The sequence below is a fragment of the Xiphias gladius genome, chromosome 5 (assembly GCF_016859285.1).
Source record: "Xiphias gladius isolate SHS-SW01 ecotype Sanya breed wild chromosome 5, ASM1685928v1, whole genome shotgun sequence".
In the NCBI taxonomy this organism is placed as follows: domain Eukaryota; kingdom Metazoa; phylum Chordata; class Actinopteri; order Istiophoriformes; family Xiphiidae; genus Xiphias; species Xiphias gladius.
The window spans coordinates 23374242-23401084 of NC_053404.1; the positions used below are offsets into that span (position 1 = coordinate 23374242).

The 26843-nt window shown below is 41.3% G+C and overlaps 1 protein-coding gene and 1 long non-coding RNA gene across 2 annotated transcripts; one reads left to right on the top strand and one right to left on the bottom strand.

Annotated features, from left to right (window-relative positions):
- Positions 1-211: 211 nt before the first annotated feature.
- LOC120789548 lies at positions 212-7826 on the top strand. Its single transcript, XR_005707412.1, has 3 exons — positions 212-374; positions 2193-2255; positions 6666-7826. It is a non-coding gene; the product is annotated as an uncharacterized LOC120789548 (long non-coding RNA).
- Positions 7827-17767: 9941 nt separating this feature from the next.
- Positions 17768-25742, bottom strand: gcm2 (glial cells missing transcription factor 2). Its single transcript, XM_040126280.1, has 8 exons — positions 25650-25742; positions 20498-20561; positions 20169-20357; positions 19978-20090; positions 19572-19697; positions 19227-19483; positions 18606-18843; positions 17768-18082 (listed from the first exon to the last, which is right to left on the bottom strand). The coding sequence occupies exons 1-8, from the start codon at positions 25740-25742 to the stop codon at positions 17768-17770; spliced, it is 1395 nt and encodes a 464-aa protein (XP_039982214.1).
- Positions 25743-26843: the final 1101 nt, after the last annotated feature.

The window sequence follows — 26843 nt, forward strand, 5'->3', positions numbered from 1 at the left end:
ATGTTATTTCACTCACAGGTGACAATAGATACGTCATTCACATTCATTCAGTTGCTGTTTCGCTAATTGTCCAGAACAGATTTGTACCAATAACAAACAGACAAAAAATATTTTTGCCATTAAATTGTCTGATCACAAACTGGCTTTTCAGGTGCAGAGGCATTATGAGACTCAGGTGTGTGTCGTTGAATGAATAGTAGAGTCCCTCTTCTGGGTGTTGCTACAACCACAGAGCTAGTGCCATAGTCCCATTTAAACCAGCACTGTGTTCATCATTTATCAAAAACACCCCCTCCAAGGAGAATTATGTTGGATTTATCACCTTTATACCAGCGTGTCCACAGCAGCTGAAAGCCAAGGTTTTCCAGAAGAGGGTTTGTGAGACTTTCTAACTTCCCACGTCAGAACTTTGTCGTGGGAAAACTGCTTGCACCTTTGTAGCAGCCGGGTCGAGGCAGTTGATGAAACTAAATGAGATTATTAAGTTTTAATTTGTGGTTTGACTCTAGATTCTGTGACTTGGAATGATTCACTCCATCAATGATGATTTTTTCCTCTTTGACTGACCAGATACTCTGAGAGTTTGTCAAAAGTAGATTGTACAGATACAAAACTCACTTGAAATGCACCTCAGACCAGTCTCACAGTGGGAAGGTCTAGTGTTAAAGTCATATCTATCCCTCTGTGAGAACTGCGAACCCGTACATCTGCCATGATGCTGACGATCCTTTGGTTCGTAGGGTCCATAAGTAGTTGAAGACTTGATGCTTCTTTCCTGTCGCTCAGTTAAGTCGCACGCAGCTCGTGAATCATTGAAGAAGAATCCTCCTCCTGGTTCACTGTTTCGGCCCCATGGCAGAGAAAATATCGTCGGGAAACTATGGCAATAACCTGCCAACAAAATGACATATAATTATCCCAATTTTACACAAGCGGCTAAAATCCCGTAAAAGGTTATTGTAATTATTCAGGGGTTTTTGTCAGAGGTAGGACTTTAGTGTAACTGTCGTTTAATGTTTTGTGGTGCTGCGTGTTTACATCAGTCACTCTAATGATACAATTAATTCTCTTCAGGGTGGATTATTGACCTAAACCTAAAGTATGAGTGTGTTTACATGAACCAGTGTACCAGTATGAGGCTTATCCCAGTTTTTCATCGTATTGGTGATATGACATTTACATGGAGCACAGAGAAACCTGCTTCTGCATATCCCCGTACTCATGATAGATAGTAGTATCCTGGATACTGATTACTGCATGTTGTTCATACCTGCGATGTTGACACACAGGTTAAAGTGACGTTCCTGTAACCGGTTTCCTTTAATCAGTCAATCTGTGCAACCGAGTCCTGTGACCTGTCTACGAAAGTGAACAACTCAATACAAGATGTATACATGCAACAGTATCCTGCTTTCTTTCGCAGTACTCCGGCTAGCATATTCGGGTTTACCTGATGAGGAAAGCCTCTGTCTCTAGATGCAGGGATAGACATTAGCAGCCAAGACTGGAACAGGCTGATGCAGCTGAGTACGCTGCTGCAGGCAGGTCAACACAGAGGATCCACAGGTATTCACACCTGCGTTAACAGCATCCACCACTTCAGACAGTAGATCTGATCAGCTGAGTGTCAGGGCCTTGTGATTAGTTTAGTTTTCAAACATTATTTGCCTTGACCCGGGAGGCCTGTTGAAGCGCACACACACATCTGACACTATACCCCCCCCACCCCCAGCAGTGCAACCTTTATTATAAATGGACATTTGTTTCAACCACAAGAGTATGTTTGTAAAATTAAAAAACAAACAAAGTAATCAGACTTTTTCTGATCAACTTACTTCGTTCAGTTCTGTTCACCCTCTGAGACCAAACAAAATCAAAGAACAAATGAACTAATGAAAACCTGATCGGAAACAGGACACATGCTGAGAGAGTTTCCACCTGACCAGGTTCTAGAAACCACAGTGCACCATGGGAATGTTTTTCTGGCCTAACATACTCTTATCAGATGGCGAGAGATAAATCAGTCGGTTTGAGTTCAGTAAAACTAAGTTTCCATCGACATATCCCGGCTCACAAAATTATTAGTAAACTACCTGTCTAGTCTAAATGTTAGATGGTAAATGCTTTAAAGTGGGGCATAGACCAACAGCAGACTCCCACTAAAAACAGGTGAAATGATGTTGTGTGTTCAGGCTGGAGGAGAAAGTGACGGCTGTTCAGAGACTCTGTGTTTACAGCTAACAGGACAGGTACAGGTGAGTGTCCAGGTGTGTGAGAGGCTATCAGGTTACCGGTGTGTGCGTGCGTGTGTGTGTGTGTGTGTGTGTGTGTGTGTGTGTGTGTACTTGTATGACTTGACATAGTGCAAACATTTTGGAAAAGTGAGGACATTTTGTCCAGTTCTCACACCTTAAAATGGCTGTTTGAGGGTTCAGACCTGGTTTTAAGGTTCAGGTTAGAATCGGGTTTAGGTTAGGCTTAGGGTGAGGGGCTAGGGGATGCCTTTTGTCAGTGAGTGTCCTCACAAAGACAGAAGTACAAGTGTGTGTGTGTGGGAGAGAGAAATGTCCTGTTTGGATCAAACACTCTCTGCTTGTTGTGTGCTTTCATCAGCTCATTAACTCCAACGAGACAACGGACGGTCTGTCCCAACACCAACATGGGGACACTCTGACAGATAGACAGCCAGAGGACAGACAGAAAGACAGGACAGCTGAGCCCAGGGAAAGCTGACTTTCATTTAGCGTCTACTCTTTCTTTTTTAATAGAAAGTCAAGAAACCAAAGTCAAAGAGAAGGAGGACTGTTTAGAGACCGTGTCCGTGACTTAAAGTAAACCCTGACAGCTACACCACCTGCTGGTCAGGTTGAGTGCTGCACCTACATGGGCTCGCTTGAAGGTGGAATATACACTGAGGAACCAGCAGTTGATGACCACATGTCTAATAGACTGCTGGTCCACTGTGCTGCCAAAACAGCTCTGACCCGCTGAGACACGGACTCTTCAAGACCTCTGGAGGTCCCCTGTGGTGTCTGGCACCCACTGAATCCTTTACCACTACATCAAATACTCCACCACCTTTCATCTCTTCTTCTCTGTTTGTAATGGTGTTTCATGGCTTCTTCTTCTTCTGTGGTTCTAACAGGGTTTTTATTGCCCCCATGTTGCTGTCTCGCCCCCATCCATCCGCCATGTTGTTTACTAACAGTCAGCTGATCAGAGAGCCGATTATCCGATCAAATCTTCAAAAGGAGCCTTCAAACGTTCTGAAAGAAACCTCGCAGCCTCACCTGATGACATCACCAGATAACATGATCAGGTGATTGCTGTACGTTCATACAGGACTGACTCAGCAAACTTAAGGATTTTTTTCAGAAATTATGCCGTTTCACATCAGAGACTTTTTACCAAATTACAGGAAATAAATCAGGTTGAAATGAAGCAAACTGAAGGACAACAGCTTTATCGGGTCATTTTATCTTTTCAGAACAACTGAATGAAAAAACCCCTAAAGGGACGTGAGCAAAAATTATCTGGCAAACACATGGAAAACTATCTGGCTCCCAGTGAAAACTATCTGAACCTCACCGTAAACTATCTGGTACTTATCAGAGAGTATCTGGCCCTTAGTGGATATAATCTTTTTCATTCACACTGAAGATTATCTGGCGCTCACTGGAAACTATCTGGAGATCACTGGAAACTATCTAGTGATCCCTGGAAACTAGTGATCAGTGGAAAATATCTGGAGGTCACTGGAAAATATCTGGTGATCACTGGAGAGTGTCTGGCAACCACTGAAAACTATCTGATGCTGTCATGAAATGGTCTGCAGCTCATAAAAAACTGTCTGGCATGACCACTGGAAAATTATCTTGTCCTCACTGGAAACTTTCCAGTGATCACTGGAAACTATCTGGTTATCACTGGAAACTATCTGGTTATCACTGGAAACTATCTGGAGATCACTGGAAACTATCTGGAGATCACTGGAAACTATCTGGAGATCACTGGAAACTATCTGGAGATCACTGGAAACTATCTGGAGATCACTGGAAACTAGTGATCAGTGGAAAATATCTGGAGGTCACTGGAAACTATCTGGTTATCACTGGAAACTGGCAATCAGTGGAAACTATATGGAGGTCACTGGAAACTATCTGGAGATCACTGGAAACTGGCAATCAGTGGAAACTATCTGGAGGTCACTGGAAACTATCTGGAGATCACTGGAAACTGGCAATCAGTGGAAATTATCTGATTATCACTGCAAACTATCTGGCATTCAGTAGAAAAATCTGGAGGTCACTGGGATCTATCCAGTGATCACTGGAAACTATCTAGTGATCACTGGAAACTGGCAATCAGTGGAAACTATCTGGCGATCAGTGGAAACTACCAGGAATGATCTAGACCTCATTAAAAAACTGCCATAGCCGTAAACCTTTTTTTTTTTTTTTGCTTTTATAGACTAATTTATATGTTACTAAATTATTACAATTATTACAGTTTAATAAAACTAACAAGATGCAGCATTTTAGCAAACAACACGAAGAAATCAGTAAGCACAGTACATTACGGTGAAGTGTTCTGCACCGTAATGTACTGTGGAGTGTATAAATACTGAACCGTAATGAACTGATGAGGATCAGGTGACTGCGGACAGTCATGTGATCATTGTTTGTGTGTGTGTGTGTGTGTGTGTGTGTGTGTGTGTGTGTGTAGCAGTAAGCTAGCAGCATGCCACAGTGGAGCCATGGTGTTAGCATAGCTAGCGTAGCTGACATTCCAGCTGCGGATCAGTGACAAGGACAAAGAAACAGCATCCATCATGTGACAGCTTCACACTCTATCGTCTGCAGGTAACACACCTAAACCTGCTCATTTTAACAGTGTTCAGGTAGACAGACAGACAGACAGACAGACAGTTAGTTTAAAGGGAGGTGAGAAACAGTGGCTACACTTCACCTCACCTGTCTGTACAGACAGACAGGTAGTCAGTGAGTGTCTGCAGCAGATCTGGGGACAGATCAGTTGCTTCATGATAAACAGGTGAGTCAGAGATCACAGGTGTGATTAGAAGGTGAACAGTTTATGTTTTCCGCTGACACCTCATCACAGCTTAGCTACACAGCGATTTCTTCATCACTTCCTCCGAGATTCATATGACTCACTACCTCTGTGGTTCAGGTTTGATGGAGTTTAGACACAAAAACTACCACTGATGAAAATTTCTCATCCAATCAGACGATTCGTTATTTAAAGGTGCAGTTCAACATTTAGTGAATCCTCTTCTCATCTTTCTCACCGAGAGTGAAGGCCAACACACAACATGTTCATCATACAGACAGCGGAAGTAGTCGTAGTAGAAGTATTACAGTACTGCGGTGACCTGGGAATACAGGCGATAGTAGCACTGAAGAGTGAGTGAGGACATCACACGCTCACAGATAAAGCACAGCCGTCCACAATCAGAACAATAAAACACCAGCATCTGAGTAAAAATCCAAACTTTTACAAACAGTATTTTACTCTAGAAGTATTAAAACACTGCAGGCTCACAGAATCTGTTAACAATAACATTCAGAGAGATTCACAAAAACAACAAATAACTGTATAAATTACTGCAAGTACAATAAAACAGACGACCCAGAAAAACAGGCGACAACATGAACAAACAAATTCCATCGGTGTTAAGTCCATCAGTAGCAAATCTACAGAATTTCACAGAAACACAATCTGCAAATCTTCATCACACAGATGAAAAGTCTGTGACTGTTGTGGCTGCTGTCTGAGATGCTGTATAAAGGACATGTTGTGGTTTTGGCTTCACGGCTTTGGTTGCTAGGAAATAGTCCAACACATAACCCCTGTAAATTATTGTTTGTATTTGATTTTATTTCAGATCAACACTAAGATATCAGTTCACAACTCTAAACTCCGCAGTGTGTGTGGGTGTTTGTGTGTGTGTGTGTGTGTGTGTGTGATCCCTCATGTCCTCTTCAGTCTAATCTCTGAAATGTTTCCGTCTCTGTTTACTGAATCTGGATTAAATCTTTTAATCTGTTTGTTCCTGAAACCAAACGAACCTTGTTTCTTCTTTTGCTACCGGAGAATTAAACAGACCTGGTCTGACGAGGACCTGTTCTGACCGTCTTCTTGTTGAATCGGGTTTAATTATTCTTGAGTTTGACTGTCCTCTGGTCCCTTTTGGATCCAGACCGGGGCCACATATTCTAAAAGCATCAAAAGGTACCTGGAATCTGAGGACCTGATCCTGAAGGGACCAGAGTGTAGTCAGACCCAGACTGAGTACAATCAAAATTTATTAGACCCCCCATCCAAAAGCGACCCAGTCTGTCAGACCCAATCCAGATAGATTCAGGGACAATTCAAGACCGGATCCAAACTTTTAATGGATTATCTTTATGGTTTAAAGGATTTTAAAAATTTTACAGAATTTTTACTCTAATAAAAAACTTCAGATTCTTTGAGGTTTAAATAAGAGTCAAGTTTTATGTTATCTGGTTTATTTCAAGGCGTCCTAACCCTTTAATAACCCCTGCTGTGTGTGTGACTAACTGAGGAATGGTTTTGGTTCATCTGTGTGACTTTGAGATTATATGATCACTGCTCTCTCTCTCTCTGTCTCTCTCCATGTGTAGTGGGTGTCCCTCGCCCTCAGGTCCAGACTCGTTCTGTCAGTCTGGTTCTCATCTCCACAAAGATAAACTTCAACGTAAACCGACTTCATTCTTCTTCACTCAACCAGAAACACTTCCTGTTCTGTCAAAACAGCAGAAGAAGAAACAGCTGCAGCTCACAGCTCAGGAAACACTTGCAGACCTCATACTTTACCTGGTCCTGGTCCTGGCCCTGGTTCTGGCCCCGGATCTGATAATGGTCTTTATTTGTATATTGTTTATTTTTAAATCAACTCAGTCTCTTTTGTACATTTTATTGTCACACACCATTGTTTGTAACCTGGGCCTGATTCTGATTTTGGGCCTGTACCTGGGCCTGACCCATTATTGATTGTGGACTCGGACTTGACCTCATAGTCTACTCACCTGAACCAGTTCCTAATAAAGGACCTTCTCTATATTGTTCATTCTTAATTGACCACAGCAACCTCTGTTCATTTTACTTTCATGCTTTCTTTTGAACCTGTCCTAGTTCTGGTCCTGGTCTTGGACCTGACCTTACATTGTATAGTCTTGGTCCTGGTGTAGTCCTGGTTGTTGTCCTTATAATGGACTTATTCTTATATTGTTAATTCTTGAAATCAGTAACTCCCCCTTACTTAACTGTCACACACTGCTGTTTTTAACCTGAACCTGGACCTGTTCCTATGGACTAAAAGCCGATCCTGCACCTGACATAACACTCTACGGACTCTGCCCTGAACCTGTTCCTGACCCCAAACTGTCCTGGTCTTGAACCTGATAAATGACGATGTTGCTATTATTCACTCCTAAATTAACATATTCTTGGGCCTTGTACTGATTCACTGTCATTTGTTGACTTGTTCCTGGTCTTTGAACTGAATGTAATCCTTTTCCTGGAGCTGGTCCTGGTCCTGTATATACAGAAATGTTAATAAGAAGTATATGTTATTCCAGGTCTGTTGGTGTTGAATGTCAGTTTGTTGAAATGAAGGACTGGGTGTGCTCTGTCCACAGTTTGTCCTCTTACTGAACCCAGAACCGTTTTTGAGAGTTGACCTGAGTTACCTGTGCTACCTTTTTTAACCCGAGTTTAGTCTGTGTTACCTGAGTTACCTGAGTTTAGTCTGTGTTACCTGAGTTACCTGAGTTTAGTCTGTGTTACCTGAGTTTAGTCTGTGTTACCTGAGTTACCTGAGTTACCTGAGTTTAGTCTGTGTTACCTGAGTTACCTGAGTTTAGTCTGTGTTACCTGAGTTACCTGAGTTTAGTCTGTGTTACCTGTGTTACCTAAGTTACCTGAGTTTAGTCTGTGTTTAGTCTGTGTTACCTGAGTTACCTGAGTTTAGTCTGTGTTACCTGAGTTTAGTCTGTGTTACCTGTGTTACCTAAGTTACCTTTGTTACCTGAGTTTAGTCTGTGTTACCTGAGTTACCTGAGTTTAGTCTGTGTTACCTGAGTTACCTAAGTTACCTTTTTTACCTGAGTTTAGTCTGTGTTACCTGAGTTACCTGAGTTTAGTCTGTGTTATCTGAGTTACATGAGTTACCTGAGTTTAGTCTGTGTTACCTGAGTTACCTGAGTTTAGTCTGTGTAGTCTGTGTTACCTGAGTTACATGAGTTTAGTCTGTGTTACCTGAGTTACATGAGTTTAGTCTGTGTTACCTGAGTTTAGTCTGTGTTACCTGAGTTACATGAGTTTAGTCTGTGTTACCTGAGTTACATGAGTTTAGTCTGTGTTACCTGAGTTTAGTCTGTGTTACCTGAGTTACCTGAGTTTAGTCTGTGTTACCTGAGTAACATGAGATTAGTCTGTGTTACCTGAGTAACATGAGATTAGTCTGTGTTACCTGAGTAACATGAGATTAGTCTGTGTTACCTGAGTTACATGAGTTTAGTCTGAGTTACCTGAGTTTAGTCTGTGTTACCTGAGTTACCTGAGTTACCTTTGTTACCTGAGTTTAGTCTGTGTTACCTGAGTTACCTGAGTTACCTGGTTACCTGAGTTTAGTCTGTGTTACCTGAGTTACCTGAGTTTAGTCTGTGTTACCTGAGTTACCTGAGTTTAGTCTGTGTTACCTGAGTTTAGTCTGTGTTACCTGAGTTACCTGAGTTTAGTCTGTGTTTCCTGAGTTACCTGAGTTTAGTCTGTGTTACCTGAGTAACATGAGTTTAGTCTGTGTTACCTGTGTTACCTAAGTTACCTTTTTTACCTGAGTTTAGTCTGTGTTATCTGAGTTACATGAGTTACCTGAGTTTAGTCTGTGTTACCTCAGTAACATGAGATTAGTCTGTGTTACCTGAGTAACATGAGATTAGTCTGTGTTACCTTTTTTTACCTGAGTTTAGTCTGTGTTATCTGAGTTACATGAGTTACCTGAGTTTAGTCTGTGTTACCTGAGTTACATGAGTTTAGTCTGTGTTACCTGAGTTTAGTCTGTGTTGTCTGTGTTACCTGAGTTTAGTCTGTGTTGTCTGTGTTACCTGAGTTTAGTCTGTGTTACCTGAGTTACCTGAGTTTAGTCTGTGTTACCTGAGTAACATGAGTTTAGTCTGTGTTACCTGAGTTTAGTCTGTGTTACCTGAGTTACATGAGTTTAGTCTGTGTTACCTGAGTTTAGTCTGTGTTGTCTGTGTTACCTGAGTTTAGTCTGTGTTACCTGAGTTACCTGAGTTTAGTCTGTGTTACCTGAGTTACATGAGTTTAGTCTGAGTTACCTGTGTTACCTGAGTTACCTGTGTTACAGGAGTTTAGTCTGTGGTACCTGTGTCAGCTGAAGGACAAACTGAAACCTTAATCCGAGAGCAACAGCAGCAACACAAACTTGATGAAAACAAAAAGCAACAGAAGCAGCGACACCAACCATGCGAGCAACAAGAGCAGCAGCAGAGAAAAAAGAAACAGGAGCACAAAGATGTGCAGCTCAGCAGCAGTGGGAGCGGCGGCAGTGATGGGGGCAATGGTGGACAAAGCTGCAACAGTAACAACGGCAGCAACAATAAGTATAGCAGCAACAGCAGCAACAGAAGAAAGATATCCTGTTTACTGTAAGCATCAACAGTAGTGGTAGACGCATTTCTAAAATTGCTGCAATTTCTCCAATTGCTGGCGTTACTTCCAGTTGCTGCATCGTGCGTCTACCACTGCCGTTGCTGCTGCGGAGAATATAATTTTTTATTGCAACATTGCTGCTGTCGTTTCTGTTGTAGTTTTTTCTTTGCTGCTGCCATTGCTGTCTTTTCTGTCACTGCCTTCATTGTTGCTTCTGTTGCTGCTGTTGTTTCTGCCATTGCCGCGGTTGGATGCCCGTCACTGTTGCTTATGTACAGTTTTTGTCTGCTGTTGCTGCCGCTGCCGTTGCTCCCCTTGTTCTTATTGTCACCGTTCCTGACATTTCTGTTGCTGTTGTTTTTCACTGTACCACTGCTACAGCTGTCCCCGTTGCTTCTGTTCCCTTTCATTGTGCCGTTGCTGTTGCTGCTGTCCCTGATTGTTTTTATCCCGTTGACTCTGTTGCCGTGACTGGTCTCTGTCTAGTTTATGTTAGCCTCTGCAGTGTTGCAGCACATCTCATCCATTTGTTCCACAGGAGCAGTTTGTTTTGAAGCAACATCAAAGCTACCAGCATGTTGCTGCTGTTGCTGCTGGCGGGCGGCCATGACAGTCTTCATGCCTACGTGATGTTTCCGCAAGTCCTGACAGCGAGACGATGAAGATGATGAAGAGATGATGAAGATGATGAAGAGATAAAGAATCGAGACGCTGAAGATGGACGGATGGAGAAACCAGATAGAGGACGAACACAGATTAAAAGGCAACAGGTACGACTGGTTTGGATCCAAATAAACAACCACAGGTCAGGTGATGGCTCCCAGCATGCAACGGGGCCGTGACCTCTCAGCAACAAGTCCGATTGGACGTAACAAGATGGTTATGAGCTGACGGATGATTGGTTCAGTTTGTCCCATGACATGATGACATCAGCAGAGGACGAACAGGACGTTACAGTTTCAAGTCCCTCACCTGAACATTACTGCAACTATGCTGCAATATTATTTCAGTTTTTGTAGGTTTTTTTTTAATTTTTAAAAACGTAGAAATAGTAGTAAATGGGTTTTTTTTTTTATGTACATGGTAGAAAAGCATAAATAAATAAACATGTGGACATAAATGTCGTGGCACACTCAGCCAATCCTGAAGGCAACAGCACCACTGTACAACCACAGTCCACTCCACCAAAATAAAGCAGACTTCAGTTCAGTAAACCTTGGTTTCTGGTTGACGTCTTGACCGAATGTCCTGTTTGAACAAGAACTACATCACTTTAAAGAAACTCTCAATGATCCTTCTAAGATTCTCCAGCTTCTAAACTTCTTATCAACATCTGAGTCACAAAAATATCCTGATTTCCCAGTGCACTGCTAAATTTTTCCTGCAAACATCATCCGGCTGAGAGATGCTATCAGGCTGCGATGCTCTGAGCCGAGCAGATAGAGATCAGACCGGCACTGTCATGCCTCTTTAAGAAGACAGTACATTTCTATGAGTCGTCCTGCTCTGATAAGACTTCTCACGGAACCAAAAACACCAGGTATGAACACACTACAGGTAACACACAAATACACATTATACACACAACATAACACACAAACACACTCGTGTACAGGTAAACTCTTTCATTACGTGCTGTGTTACACTTTTTAAAAACTCATTTATTAGTATATTAGTGCAGATTGATAGTTTTTATCTTTTCTTTCATCTTTGTTTCCAAAGTTTTGCTTTTTTGGCTTTGAAGCTGATATGATTTTCATTTCTTTCTACAGCAGCTATTTGTTTATAGGGGCCCCCCCTCCACCTTCCACCCTCCACCCTCCACCCTCCATCATCCCTCTTTGTGTCAGCAGACTAAAGGTTCAGTCAGGGGAGAACTGGAGAGTTGAAAATGCTAAAATTTCGCACCAATATCACTTAATTTGATCTGTGGATTTACTCATGGGGTTGAGGTACAGAAACGTCACCGGGAGTTGAACTTTGGTGAACTTTGACCCGCAAATTTGCTCCATGAACAGTTGAAAGTCTGACATTGTTTCAACATTAATGTTGGTGCAACATGAAATCAGTTCATAGTCATCGATTCTGTCACTTCTATTATTTATTTTTATTTAACTTGTATTTGGTAGATAATAACGCTCCAAGTTTTAGAACTACATTTCCCATAATGCTTTGGGGGATGCCGCTATGGATTTATAGTCCATTCAAGTGGTGTCGGAATAGTTGGAAAAATTAGTTTCTGATTGGGAAATTTCATGTGAACGCCCCCTCAAGTCGGAACAACAACTTGGAAAGTCGGCCAAATTTTGGTACGCGACAAGGCGGACAAAAGAAAATGTTTGGTTGATGGTAAGAAACTTTTTATTAATGGTGCAAATTCACACTTTGTATATTAATTGTTTGGCTAATGTTAATTCGTAATATTCGGTATTAGGTTGCAGCAACAGCTCTGAGATGCTCATAGGACACATGCTGTTTCCACCTTCCAACGTAAAAGCACATGAGCACACCAAAGCCAGAGGAACGACTTTCCAACTCAGGAAATGGGACCATCCGAGGAGCGGCACCAGTGAGTTAGCTGTGAGCTAAAACTTGAGCCCTTTAATTTTAGCCTGTATTTGTTTCCATTCAGTCAAACTGACCCATTAAAAGCTGCCGAATCAACTTTGATCAGCTCCTGTTCTCAGTGTAGCTGTGGACAAACAGACAACTGTCGCTGGGTCACTGTGACACTGAGGGAAACTTAAAAACAGGAAGATTCTGAATGAAGTTCTGCAGCCTCTTTTTCCTCTGGTTTCTTAGTGGATTTGTGGAGCTTTATTCTGGAGGGACATCAGAGGGCACAATGTCCCCAGGAAGTGGACGTCACAATGAATCATATCAACATGTGTTTCATGTCTGTGAGTTCAGGTCTGACTCAGTCAGGACTCTGAGAAGGAGGACCATTTTTAATGCAAACTGCTTTGTTTTGTTTGAGTCCTTGTTTCCCTGAATCTCTAAAACGGAGGTGGAGAGTGCAGAGTTAGAACAACTCATAGAGAAACAGAGCACACATTTATACCTCTTATGCAGCCAGTTGAGGTGGTTCAGGCATATGATCAAGATGCTCCTTGTCACCTTCCGTAGGAGGTCTTCTGGGCACGGCCAGCTGGTCGTGACAGATTCAGCTACAAGAATAAAAGACTGACACTTGGTGAACACCTTCCCCATACATTAGTGCTTGACATACTTATATATGGCGGCAATAGCGCCACCACATGGTGAGAAATGAGCTAACAAATATTGCAAAATATTTTGGCTAATGTCTCAGCAACTGTGAGACGTGTCTATGGATTCAGTGGATGATTCGGAAGAGATTGATATAGGCTTCGCCAATTTGCGTCAAAACTATTTTTTCACCAATTTGAATTTTTGCTCGATATACTTTTGACTCCATATCTTACATCTTTCAAACTCGGAACATACAATGTTTAGACGACCCCGAAAACCGCCCACATGCTTGATTCGAAATATATCAGGTATACATTTTTGGTGACTGGCTAACAAACTTTTGTGGGTGTGGTCAAATCAATTCAACCTGCTATTAGACTTGAGTGCTGCATCCATATGCAACAAAATGTGGCTCAAAGGTACAGACGGAGACCACAAATAAGACTAGTGAGTTTCATGCAGTTTTGCCACAGGGGGTGCTATAGTAAGAAAATTAAAGTTGCTCAATACAAATTGATACTACTTCCAGAGAGTGATGGCTAGAAACATGGTTCCACTTTTAAAACGTCAAGCATAACTAGGCCATATTATTTTGTATACGGCTCGTTGATATCTCTTATAATTAATGAGTTATTAATTGTTTAATGAATGCTTCACATACTGAAAAATTGTTGTGATAACGCCACCGTGTGGCCAGTTATTGATGTTTTATTTGAATAATAGTTTCACACCTATATTTTTCTGTTCACGTCCCTCGCTTTGACTACGTTAACATCCTCTTTTACTCGTCACTCGCTGGAAGCAACGGCAGTGGATGCAGCAATCGCACATCATCTAGTTATACATAAGATCAAATACCCTACACTTCAACTCAAGAATAATACAGTTATTGTAAGACGGTACAGTTTAGAATCATTTAACATTTTAGTAATACTATCCAGGGGTGTGCTCAGTTTTTTTTGTATGGGAAATAAACCAGGTTGAAATACACCAAAATATTCCTTCCATGACATTATTCTTTATTAAGTCTGGTCAGATTTAACCATGTTGCACAGCAGTTGTAATCCATTATTGTACCTTTATTCTGTACAATTTTGTAAAAGTACGATACCATAAAGTTATTATTCTTGTTAATGTCTTTAACTCTTTTTTCATCCTGTCTGTCTCTCAGTCTTTCCGTGTCTCTGTTGTAAATCACAACCATGTAGCATCAAATTGAAAACATCCATTAGCGTGGAGCCACATCAGAGCAGAGGGGATGGATGGATGGAGGGATGGGGGGCAGATGGAGCGGTGGGGGGGGGGCAGATGTGCCGTTGTTTGGAAAGGTATCTCATGTCAGCAGATGGGATGATTTATTTAGCGCAGAAGAAGACGAAGAGGCCGAAGGATGAAATGATTTGGGTGTGAAAAAGCAGCGATGGAGATCAGCAGAGATGAAGAAGAAGAGAAGATAAGAAGATAAGAAGACAGGATGAGGTGATTGTTGGTGAAAGGCTAGAATTACACAGCTCAGGATTATCTGCACTCAGCTCACCTGGTTTACAGGTGAGAGACAGGTGAGGCGTTGGCTGATGGGCTGAGAGCTGCTTCAGCTTCAAAACATCTTTTACCTACAAGTCTGATCTACAAAAACATGGGCCATTCAGAGGGGAGCATTTCTCCTGTAGGCATTTATCACACTGACACTCATTTAAGCTCAGATTTACTCCAACAAGTTGTATAATGTCAACTCATTGACTGATTTCTTGCAGCAGGACACTCACCTGAAATTTCCCCCCGTGCTTTCACCTGCAGCTGGATTCACCTGGTCCTGGACATTCACCTAGTCCTCTCATCTGTCTCTCATCTGCCTGCAGCTTGACACTCACCTATAGTTGGACACTCACCTGCCATCTGACGATCCTCTCAGCTGGTATTCCACACTCACCTGTTCCACCATTTGAGGCTGGACACTCAACTGAGCGCTCACCTGTAGCTGGAAACTTACACGAGGCTGGACACTCACCTGGTACTACCATCTGATGATTGACATTGACCAGGTTCTGTCACTTGTTATGTGACACTCACGTGCAGCTCTCACCTGATGTTGGACTTTTACCTGTTGCTCCATCTTTACCCAGTCCATCAGCTTGTACTCTCACCTACACTCTCTGGTAGTCTCACCTGTGCAGCTGGACACTCACCTGGACAGTCACCCGTCTCTCTCAGCTGTGGATTAGGGTAGAGAAGATGCCTCATCCTCAGTTAGAATTTGACGCTCACCTGTAGCTAGACAGGAACCTGACACTCTCACCTGTTGGTAGTCACTCTCTGGTGATCTCTAAACTACAGCCGGACACTCACCTGGACACTCACCTGTCGCTCTCACTCTTAGCTGGGCAGATGTAACCCGTCATTCCATCTGTAGCTGGTACAACCACCTGGTGATGGTCATTCACCATGTTCTCTCACCTGGTATTTTACACTCACCTGATGGTCTCACCTGTACTCAGACACTCGCCTTGACTTTAACCTGCAGATGGTCCTCTCACCTGCAGATATACTCTCACCTGAAACCTACAGTTTGTCGCCTACCTGATGCACTGACCTGCAGCTGAACTGTGACCTGGCACTCACCTGTATGGTGACCCGGTGCTCTCACCTGTCTGGAGCAAACCACATTGAAACATGATGAAAAATGCAGAAAATATTCTGTTAAAATAGAAACTTGGTTGTGTTTTATCTGTTACTTCCTGTCGCAGACATTTCACGTGACTTTTATTCTTTAACTTCGAGTAAGGTTCAGGGAGAATCATAGAATGAAAACCAGCAGGTCATATACGTGTGATGCTGTGAAATAACTTGTGTTTGTGTGTTACAGTGTGTTGTGTTGGATCGGACTGGGTGGTTCGGTCTGCCTCTGAACGTAATTATCTATTGAAGGATGGTAATGTAAACTGAAGGGAAGGTAACGATTGAGGCGAGGAAAAGAGCAGAGAAATGAGTGATTTTAATGGAAGGTAGTGAAAGAGAGGAGGAGGAGAGAAGGAAGGAAGGAGGAGGAGAAGGGGGAGGCGGTTTGAGGGTTTTAAAGGTTCACAGTGAGGACAGCAGAGTGATTCCTGTCCTGACGCGTCCTTGTCAAAACAACATTTATTACTCATACAGACTGAAACCAGCCGAAATCCAAACACCAGCTCTTTGATCCTCTGCTGCAGAGCTCTCACTCAGAGGCTCCGGACCCTGGAGGGGACGCCGGTCCACCTGTGGACCGTCCTGACACCACATTGAGGTGGTACCTGTGAGATTTCATGTCGATATCAACATTGAGTTAAATCTTCCTGATCTCTGTGCCCAGTGGTGAGGTTACATTTCCCACAGAAACTCTGTATCAAGGCTTTTACCATTTTAAACCCTTAATACACTTTGATACATGATGTTTCTACAAACCCTATGAAAATGTGACGTTTCACAAAACTGTCTTAAGATTCAATCCTCATGTATTTAAACTTGATTCTACAAAATCTTGCCCTGTATTCATCAAACTGCTAAAGGGGAAAATTTGGACCTCAGTGAAAGATACATGTAAAAATCTTTCATGTTTAGTCACAGACTGCAGAAGTAAAGATACCATTTTGGTTCAGAGTAGACCAATGGTTCTCAAACATTTTATTTAATGCCAGCTGAGGAAGCCAGAACAAACACCCAGTGACATTTTTATCATTTTACAGTAACGTTGAAAGTAGGATCCACAAAGACTCCAAATAAACTTTTAAAGGGCTGTTACAACAGTTTTTTTAATTCATCGAGGGAGAAAGTGAGATTGTTTAAATTGGTTTTAAACTGGTTTGTCAAAACGTCTGTGTGGTTCTAGATTCTCCTTTAAGATCTGGCTACTCTGAATAAAACAGAAAACCAGTGTCTGTACAGTAGTTCGTCTCTTCAGTCAAAATAACTGTTTTATTCAGTTTCTTTGTTCTCTCATTCAGGAACATAGGCAGTCCAGATCAGTCTAGTTCAGTGCGACTCATACTTTAGGTATAACTGACTGGTTCAATAAATAACCCAAACAATATTTATTATTTTTAATTCATCAGATCAGACACAAAGGATTCAAACCTGTTTTTTAAAATGAAGACCTGGTTCTCTCTGAGGTAATTTATTGTTTAACTTTATCTCAAAATAACAGAATCCTGAACTCAAAAGTTCATACTTGACTTTTGAAACAACAGTTTCCCCAAATATTCCCAAAACAAAGTCCATTTACTCAGTGTTGTTGAAGCCTTCAGCCACATCTCATGGCCTCCTCGGCAGATGGCATTGCTCAGTCGAAGTGACACATCTCATTCCTGGGGACCCCATAAGAAGTGACACACCTCACCTTTAAATGACCACTGAGCAACTCCATTATCAAGATGTGGCTGAAAGCCTCAGAAAACACTAAGTAAGTTGGGCCTTGTGTTGAAGCTGTTTTTTGGCAAACTGAATCCTGGTTTTTGAGACCCCCGTTTGACTGTTCAAAGATTTCATTCCAATCTTGCCTTTAAATTTACAAAATCCATATGTAAAAGGTTTCACTTTTTGTCCTGAAGGGGGCGCTATAGGTAAGATGGAGTATCCGAGATGAAAAAGGACGTTCCTCTGTGAACAAGAAAGACTCCATGAATGTTCAGAACACTTCTCATGGACCAAAGTTTTGTCCTGATGATCCTCATCAGTAGTTCAGTAGGTCACTAAGTAGTTATTTTTGGATAGATGAAGCATCTGTTTTGACAGTAGGAGTAGTAGGAGTACTTGTACTCATAGCAGTACTCATGGTAACAGTAGTCGTGGTAATGTTGTTGGAGGTAGTGCTGCATCAGTACTCATCATAGCGGTACGTGTTGGGGTAGGTGTAGCGGTAGTCGTAACCATCGGCCCGCTCTGTTTTGGTCTGCAGAGGTTCGGGCTGAAACGACAGAGACTTGATGACTCCACCCGACTCCTCCGTCACCTTCACCTCAGTGGAGTACGAGGAGGGGGAGGTGTCATCCAGCAGGGAGGAGCAGCCGGGGAGGCCCGGAGGTTTTGGGGGATTACACGGCTGGTAGGACGGGAGGCCGGCCGGAGGTTTGGGACACGACTGGTAGGGAGGAAGTGCTGCAGGAGGCTTCGGACAGGGCTGATAGGATACCTGAGGAGGATCAGGACTCATATTAATATGACAGTAAAGTTTAATCCACACCACTTAATTTACTTCATTCACACCTGTCAACCTTTCCATTTTCAGTTTACTGTGATAACAAGCAAACGTCCAACTGCAGGTCTCACAGCTTGGCACCGAAGGTCTGCCAGCCAATGAGAAGAAAGTAAGGTCCCCAGGCGTGAGGTGTGTCATTTTTTTTAAGGTTCCCAAAGTTTCGTCACACCTTATTTCTGGGGACCCTAAAGGAAGTAGTGCACCTGAAGTTTTGGGACTTTGAATGTTCCTTACTCCTGGGGACAATAAAATACATAAGGCAACAACATTTGGAGGATCCTAATAGACGAGACACACCTAACTCCTAGAATTACGGGGACCCCAAATTCTTTTCACTTTTAGGGACCCTCAAAGAAGTGACCCACTTCTAGACCCTGCTGTCTTCTCATTAGCTCACAGGCCTTGGGTTTCCAGATCTAAGGTCTACCGTTGAACCCTGTTGAGGAACCCAACTCACTTTGGTTGTTGTGGTGATGATGGTCTGCAGCGCTGCGGGGGACCCTGGGGTATTGCCAGGGTAACGGCAGGGGTACTCGGCACTGTAGTAATGGTGGTTGTCGCCATAGGGGGCAGAGCTCTTCAGCAACTCCTTCCAGCCTGGAGGAGGTTTCGTCTGGGGGTCAAAGGAGGAGGAGGAGGAGGAGAGAGGAGCCGACGATGAAGACGAGGAGGAGGAGCCCAAGACCGGGGCCACCCTGCACACAAACCAGAATCTGATGTAGGTCTGTTTAGATTGTCAATATGTGGTTTACACTGTCAGAATTTCGTTTAGAACTTCGTCTACCAAGATTTGTCTTTGACCTGCTATCAGAAGCTGGTTTGATCAGATCCTGTTCAAACTGTCAGAATATTGTTTTAAGTTGTTTATGCTTTCAGGATCACTCGGTTACTTTGTTTAAGTTCGAGAATCTGGTTTAAACCTGTTCAGAATGTCAAGATCTCATTTAAACGGTTTAGACTATTAGGATTAAGTTTAAACATTTAAAAATCCAAGATGTGGTTTAGAATTGTCAGGTTAAATCTGGTTTGGACCTGTTTACATTACCAGGATCCGGTTTGGATTGTATGTGAGGCTGACCTGGGGTCACAGAGGTCAGAGGTCACAGGATACGAAGGTGAGGTCAGGTATCCTTGGAACTCGTAGCCGGGCCGGCCCATGTAAAGCCTGGGATTGGCTGGTTTCTGCAGTGTGGGTGGGGCCTCTCCCAGTGGATTGTGGGGGTTGTAGTAGGGCTCTGGACTCTGGAATGCTGGGTAATGCTGCGGGAAGTTTGGTTCGATGAAGGAGATTCTGTCTGCCGGTTCAACGCAGGAGAGAAGGGCGGGGCCCAGAGCCTGAAGCAGTAAACAAATAGAACATAAACGATAAACAAACAACACCAATATTAACAAACAGCTGTTGTTGTTTGTTGTTGTTGTCGACCTGTGTTTCAATCAGTCGTCTTTTGGGTGTGAACGGAGGTGAACTGACTCGTCTCTTCACTGAACTTCTTCTGGCTTCAGTCTCGGACTTGGACTCTGGTCTGGGATGATCGTGGACCCCTTTAGCCTGGAGGATCACAAAAACAACAACAACAATAAATATAATAACAGTAAAAACAAGATAAATAAGAAAAAAAACAACTGGTTTAGACCATCAGGACTTTGTTCTAGGTTAGACCAAATCCTGTTTAAACTATCAGGATCTGTTTTAGACTCTTTTTATTCCTTCAAAATCTGATTTTAACCTGTCCTGAATGTCAGAACCATATTTAAATCTGTCTATTCTTTCAGGATCTGGTTTAGAACTGTTTACACTGTCAGGATCTGGTTCAAATTTGTTTGGAGACCTGGAAGAAGATGGCCTTTCCGTCGACTCTCCAGAAGTTAGTGACGGGGTAACCACTGTGACCGCGACACGGCAGCAGCTCCAGAGCAGCGTTACAGCTTGGACACAGCTTCTCTGAAAAACACAGAGTCTGGTCAGGTAAGCACCAGCACAGGTGGAGGTTTAACAGGTCCTGGTTCAGGATTTTCTTACTTTGCTGTTTCTGCCGGGCCTTGTCGCAAATGGCTGGGCGGAGCTGCAGTCTGGATCCGTCGGGCAACGTGCAGCCTCGAGAGCAGACCACCACTCCCAGGCATGACTTCTTCAGGATCTGACAGTTGTGGTTGTTGGTGTTTCTCATCGCCCAGCCGGACAGATGCCGCTGAGCATTTTTGTCTTCAGCTGTAAAATAAAGAACAACACTTAGCTGGAACTGTTAGCTGGTTTAACCGGAGTAAACTGAAGCCGGCCAATCCGGATCAGGATTTTTCGTTCTTGCATATTAAAATGACTAAAGTTGTTTGTTAATAAATGTTTCTCACCGCTGTAGATGTAACGAACATATCCGTCTGTCCACTCCTGGAACAGGTCGAACTGCTTCGTGTCCTGCAGACAGACAGGCAGACAAAAACAGGTGGTTAGTTTAACGGTGAACCTTCTGGCTGGTTCTTGGTCTCTCTGTGGATCATGTGAGAAGTGAGAAGTAAAAAAACCAACTGAACGAGGAGCTGAGCTGCAGAGACGTAACGTCCAAAGACCGGGACTGAATACACAAAACATACACCTGGTGACAACCGGGGTAGGAAACAGAAACCGAGCACCTGTTGTAGTTGAACAGCGGAGACTGAACGGGGTGAGACGTATCACTCTGCTGGTGTTAGTGTTCGGTTCGGGTCCGAGACTGGATCACCAACCAGGCAAAGTGGGAACCTGCCTTCCATGGTGTGGCCCTGGTCTTGTACAGTGACTACAAGAATCTAGAAAAATCTGGTTTTCAGACCTGAACTGTTTTAGTTTATATTAGTTGCTCATTTGTTTCAAAGTTAGTTTAATCAGACGACCTAAATATTTTCTGTGTGTCAGTGATGAACAAACAGGAAACTTCAGTAAGGTCGTGGTATTCCATCACAGAGAGCTGTCAGGCCTCATTATCAATACGTCTGACAGCTATTTTCCCTGAAAATCGTTTGGTTGATCAGTGAATAGAATGACAAAATATAGTAAAAAAAAATCCTTAGTGAACTTATTGTCAAGTTCTGTCTGAGCAGCCGTTAGAACATGATGAGTTTACTGTCGTAGAAAACTGAGAAACCAACAAATCTTCAACCGTGAGAAACTGGAACTAGAGAATTTTTGACAGTTTTGCTCAAAACATGACTGGCTAAGATAGTTTAGATAATATTTAGTGCACACAGGTGATAAATCCTTTTAGTGAGAAACTCAGCAGTGCGTGTGTGTGTGTGTGTGTGCAGGCTTTTATTCTGTAATAATGGATCATATCTTTTCAGATGATCATGTGTTTTTTCTTTGTAAAATCAAAGTCACTATATCTGTTGAATAATGTGGCTCAGTAAGACATACAGTATTCCTCTGTACTGCAGTAGAAGTATAAAGTGGCAGAAAGTAGAAATACTCGCGTAAACTACACAAACTGTAAAATCTGAGTCATTTGTAAACTCCGGACTGGTTCACAGTTTGTCAGCCACTGGCTCGGGACCCGACAACAGGTTGACTGATACATAAACAGGGTCGTCTGTTGCACAAACTACTTTGGTTTATTTGTGGAAATCAGCGTTAACTTTTTCATTTATTTTCTTTTAATGAACATAAAAGATGTTTGACTAAACCCTGCCAGCTTCATCTTTCTCTTGAGCATGTTTCATGTTAAATTAGTTTCATGTGAAGGTAATTTTTTGCAGACAGAGTTAGTTATAGTCTGGATTTTAGAACCACTGAGGTCATGAATTCAGCAGAAGTCCACCTGAGAATAGATTGTAGTCTCCAACCAAACTCCGTACAATTTATGGCTGTTTAAGAAAATCAGAAAATGAAAAAATTCTAATATATTTAGTCCAAAAAAAATGTCTATCCGCCTACGTGTGAATTCAAACTCATGTCATTAAACCCAACTGGAACCCATTAGTGTGAGAGCTGACTCAGGATCAGCTGTGCGACCTGAGAAACTCTCAGTTTGATGTTTTAGTTTCACTGAAAACAAAAATATAAAAACCAGTTTTTACTGTTTGAGCAACAACAGAGTGAAGAGCCGAGTCAGCCGAGTCACACAACACACACACAACCTTCCTGCAACCTTCAAATAACCTCAAAAACCTTCACAAAACCTTTAGACTGACACACAATCTTCGTTGTCTTTATTTTTAAGATTAAACTGAGTCCTCAAGATTTAATTATCTGATTTCATTTGGCTCATTAATATTGAACACGGATTTGTTTTAAAACTGAATATGTAATCATTTTATCAACAAACTGTTTGTCTTATCAAAAATTTTTCATTCATTTTAATGTGATTTACACTCTCACAAATGGATTTAACTGAAATATTTCTAATTCAAATGATAAAATAGATCGATTATATAGATTACTGATAAATCATCAGTAACAGCTGATATTTCAGTTTTCAGATTAGATTAGTTTACCCAAAAATATAAAATTACCATCTTTATCATCTGATGTCAGATAAAATGGAGATAAAAACATGAAACAACTAAAACATCAATTATTAAAATTCTCCAAATAATCCCAGATTATAATCCTATAATATAATTTATAACTGTGTGTCCTGTAATATTTCTGGAAATTCTTGGGTATTTTTTAGGATTTTGTTCCAGGATTTTTTTGTTTTTTTTTGTTTAGGATTTTTGTTAGCAGGATTTTCATGAGTCTGGATTCAAGATACACAACAATATTTAGAGGAAATATAACAGTTAAATGAATAAATAATATATGACATTTTGTCATTTTCTTAATTACTCTAAAAATTGCAGGGAATCTGGTTGGAGGCTCTTATTCATCTTTTCTTTGGGAGTTTGAGGTTTTGATACCACGAAGACAAGTTTACATGAAGACTTGTTTTTTAGACTAAATATCTTAGAATTGACTGATTTTAGTAAACAACTAAATAAATTAATATAAAACAGATTTATTATCTTTATAACTTCAAAACAACATTTAGACCATGGTGTGGGGAAATAACAGAAAATATTTACAGGAAAAATACCTGAACGGTCAAATCAATAAATAATATGTGAAATTTTGTGATTTTTTTAAAAACACTATAAAATTGTACAAAGTTTGGTTTGGAGGCTACATTCAATCTGCTCCAGGAGTCTGGGCTCATGACATCAATTTTTCTAAAAATCTAGAATGTATGGTTTTTAGCCAAAAAATGGTAAAGAAAATAAAATAAATGGGATTTTTAATCTAAAAGAATGAAACACCCAACAGTTTGGAGAAAGACTTCACACATAAATTACGACATAAAGGTTACAGGGATTAAGATGCATGGCTATTATTAATAATAAATAAATGAAACATAACATTTTGAGATTTCTTCAAAATAGTCAAAAATATGTACAGAGTTTGGTTTAAGGCTGTAGCCCATAATTTCCCAGCTGATGTTCTGCTGCAGGAGTTTGGATTTATGATTCTATTTTGTCTCAATATTTTCTGTTTTATTGCTTTTGCTCATGGGCACCATGTTTAGGAGAAACATCTTATTCCAGTCAGAGCAGGATTTTATAAACACTGATCTTCTGAGTCCAGCTTCAAGATATAAAAACATAACCAGAGAAAATACAAGTTAACAGTTAAATGAATAACTAAAATGTGAAATTTTGTGATTTCTTAAAAAAAATACTCATAAACTAAACATAGTTTGTTTGGAGGCTATAGTCCATCATTTTTCACTTAGTTTTGTTCAGGATTTTAGAAACACCTAACTCCAAAAATCATTTTCTTAGGAAGAGAAACTTAATAACAGACAGAATGTTTTTAATCAACATAATCAGACGTGTTTATTGAATGCATCTGCGAGGTGACACAAATGTCGATAACTGATCAATAATCTAACATATTTCCGTTGAACAGACTCAGTGTTCAAACTAAAAAGAAGCTGAGTCCAGAATCTTCTGGCAGAACTACATCCTCCGGACTCCAGACTATAGCCTCCAACCAAACTGCACATTTTCTGAGTATTAAAACAAATGAATAAAGAAACACGTTCATTCGTTTAGCTATTTAAAGATGTTTCCTGACATCATGATCTAAATAAAGATTTAAACCTTGTCTTCGCTGACACGTGCATCATTGTGTTGGATAATGAATCTCTTTAATTTAATTTATTTTTATGTTACTTTTTACAAGCCTACTTTTTCTATTGGTATCAATAGAAAGTAGCAATATTATCATATTTTCAGTTGTATTGTTATAATCCTGGTCCTTGTTCAACTGAAACATGTTCAGTTTAGAATTACATTGGATTATTGCTAAATTATCAGCATGTTGTCACTGGTTTTGCATTATGCTGATAAAAAATGATCCATCTGATGGTAGTTTCATTTAAGGGTCATTTTTTTAGCAGTTCAGGATTTTACAGTCCAGAGGGTCGACTCCTCCGGCAGAACTCCACCTGAGAAATGATGGATTTTTGCCTCAAACTAAACTGTGCATTTTCGTTTTCTTTTTGTATATAACATTGTTCAACTGTTATATTTTTTGTATATTTTATCTCCCTATGTAATGGTCTAAATGTTATTTCAAAGCTTCTCCACACGCTCAGGTCTGTCAGTGTTTTGGATACTAAATTCATTTTAATTTATTTTGTTTTTGCCTTAATTTGGTCAAAAAATAAAACACGTGGAAACAATATTGTGATCGTCCTGCGTGTGAACTCCTCTTTTCCCTCGAGAGATGTCGGAATATGGCCTCCAACCAAACTCTGTGCTTTTTTTTGGACTATTTAAGAAAACCATTCATTCAACTCTTCAGGTACGTTTACTGTAAACAGTTTCTGTTGGGATCAAAATCTTAGTCTAAAGCTTCTCCTCGCTGTCTAGTATGTAACTCTTTTAGATAACAAATGCATATTAATTTATTTTAATTTAATTGGCATTTTTTCTAATATCGGTCAACTCAAAAATATTTATTCTGTATATAAACGCGTCTTCATTGTTTTAACCCCACAAATTCCCAAAGAAATGGTGTACTACAGCCTCCAGCCAAACTCTGTACAATTTTTAGAGTATTTAAGAAAATCCCATCTGATTTAACTGTTCATTTCTATGTTCTGTATAATCATGTCCTCACGTTAGGACTGAATGTGGTTTTCAAGCTTCACTGTCAACAGTGTCGACAACTCTGTATTTTTCCTGTTTCTTTCTGTTTAGCGACGTTTAGTCTGAAACGTGTGAGCGTCAGTTTGTGTTTTTCTGTGAAGAATCGATCTTCAACTAAATAAAGACGAGATTTCAACTGAATCTGCCAAAAGATCTGACGAATTTAAATTCGGGTGAGAACGGACCTGAGATCAGTTTGTGGTTGATTCGCATAAGCTCAAAGATATTTCGAGTTAAAGAAAGTTCAGCTAAACTCCACGTATTGATCAGTAGATTCACCCGGTCTCTGGCTTTCTGTATCGATCAGTTATCGACCAGTTATCCATCCGTTTGTTGTTACCTGCGGCAGTTTCGGGTCGTTGATGTCCCACGTTAACTTCATCCCGACTGAACACACACAGTCCGTCTCTTCCCGCTCCTCAGCCCGTGACATGCTCCTGGTCCTGGTCCTGGTCCTGGTCTTGGTCTTGGTCCTGACCCTAATCCTGGTCCGGGTCCTGGTCCTCCTCAGTCCTCCTGATGGTTCTGATCCGGATCCTTCAGCTTCCGTTTAACCTCCAGATTCAGTTAAGACAGAAAAAGATTTAAGGTAGAAACTGGATCAGACCTGAACCTGGAGTCCTCGAAATAACGAGTGTAGAAATAAAAAAATAAAAAAAAACTTTTAATCTGGAATTTTTCGAACGAGAAGCTGCTCAGAGTTTATTTCTACACATTAAACGTTAAAATCCCCGCGCGGCTCCTCCCGTCCCGACAGCGCGTGCAGCTCCGATGAGTCCCAGGTAGAAGTGAATGGACAGGTGAGACGGTCGCGATCCTCCGGAGAGGAGGGGGGAGGAGGAGGGTGCGTGGAGGGCGGTTGGTTGGATTTTAACCTGAATCAGAAAGAAAGATAGAAAGAAAAAAAGAAAGAAAGAGAAAGAAAGAAAGACAGGCAAAGAGAAAGGAAGGAAGGAAGGAAGAAGGGAAAATGAAACGAAGGAAGAAATGAAGGAAGAAAGGAATGAAGGAAGGAAGGGAGGGAGAACGAAAGGCAGGGAGAAAGAAAGGAAGGAAGGGAGGAAGGAAAAGTCTAAAAAAGGCAGAAGAAAGGGGAAGGAAAGAAAGAAAGAAAGGCAGAGAGAAAGGAAGGAAGGAAGGGAGAAAGGAAGGAAGGAAGAAGGAAGGAAGAAGGGAAAATGAAACGAAGGAAGAAATGAAGGAAGAAAGGAATGAAGGAAGGAAGGGAGGGAGAACGAAAGGCAGGGAGAAAGAAAGGAAGGAAGGGAGGAAGGAAAAGTCTAAAAAAGGCAGAAGAAAGGGGAAGGAAAGAAAGAAAGAAAGGCAGAGAGAAAGGAAGGAAGGAAGGGAGGAAGAAGGAAGGAAGGAAGAAATGAAGGAAGAAATGAAGGAAGAAAGGAATGAAGGAAGGAAGGAAGGAAGGAAAGAAAGAAAGAAAGGAAGGAGGAGAGAAAGGTCTAAAAAAGGCAGAAGAAAGGGGAAGGAAAGAAAGAAAGAAAGGCAGAGAGAAAGGAAGGAAGGAAGAAGGGAAAAT

Excerpts from the sequence above, each read along its gene's own strand:
- gcm2 (XM_040126280.1), bottom strand. The coding sequence starts at position 25,742 with ATGTCACGGGCTGAGGAGCGGGAAGAGACGGACTGTGTGTGTTCAGTC. Across the intron at positions 20,562-25,649 it reads ACGACCCGAAACTGCCGCAG|GACACGAAGCAGTTCGACCT; the intron begins GTAACAACAAAC and ends GTCTGTCTGCAG. Across the intron at positions 19,484-19,571 it reads GACGACTGATTGAAACACAG|GCTCTGGGCCCCGCCCTTCT; the intron begins GTCGACAACAAC and ends TTACTGCTTCAG.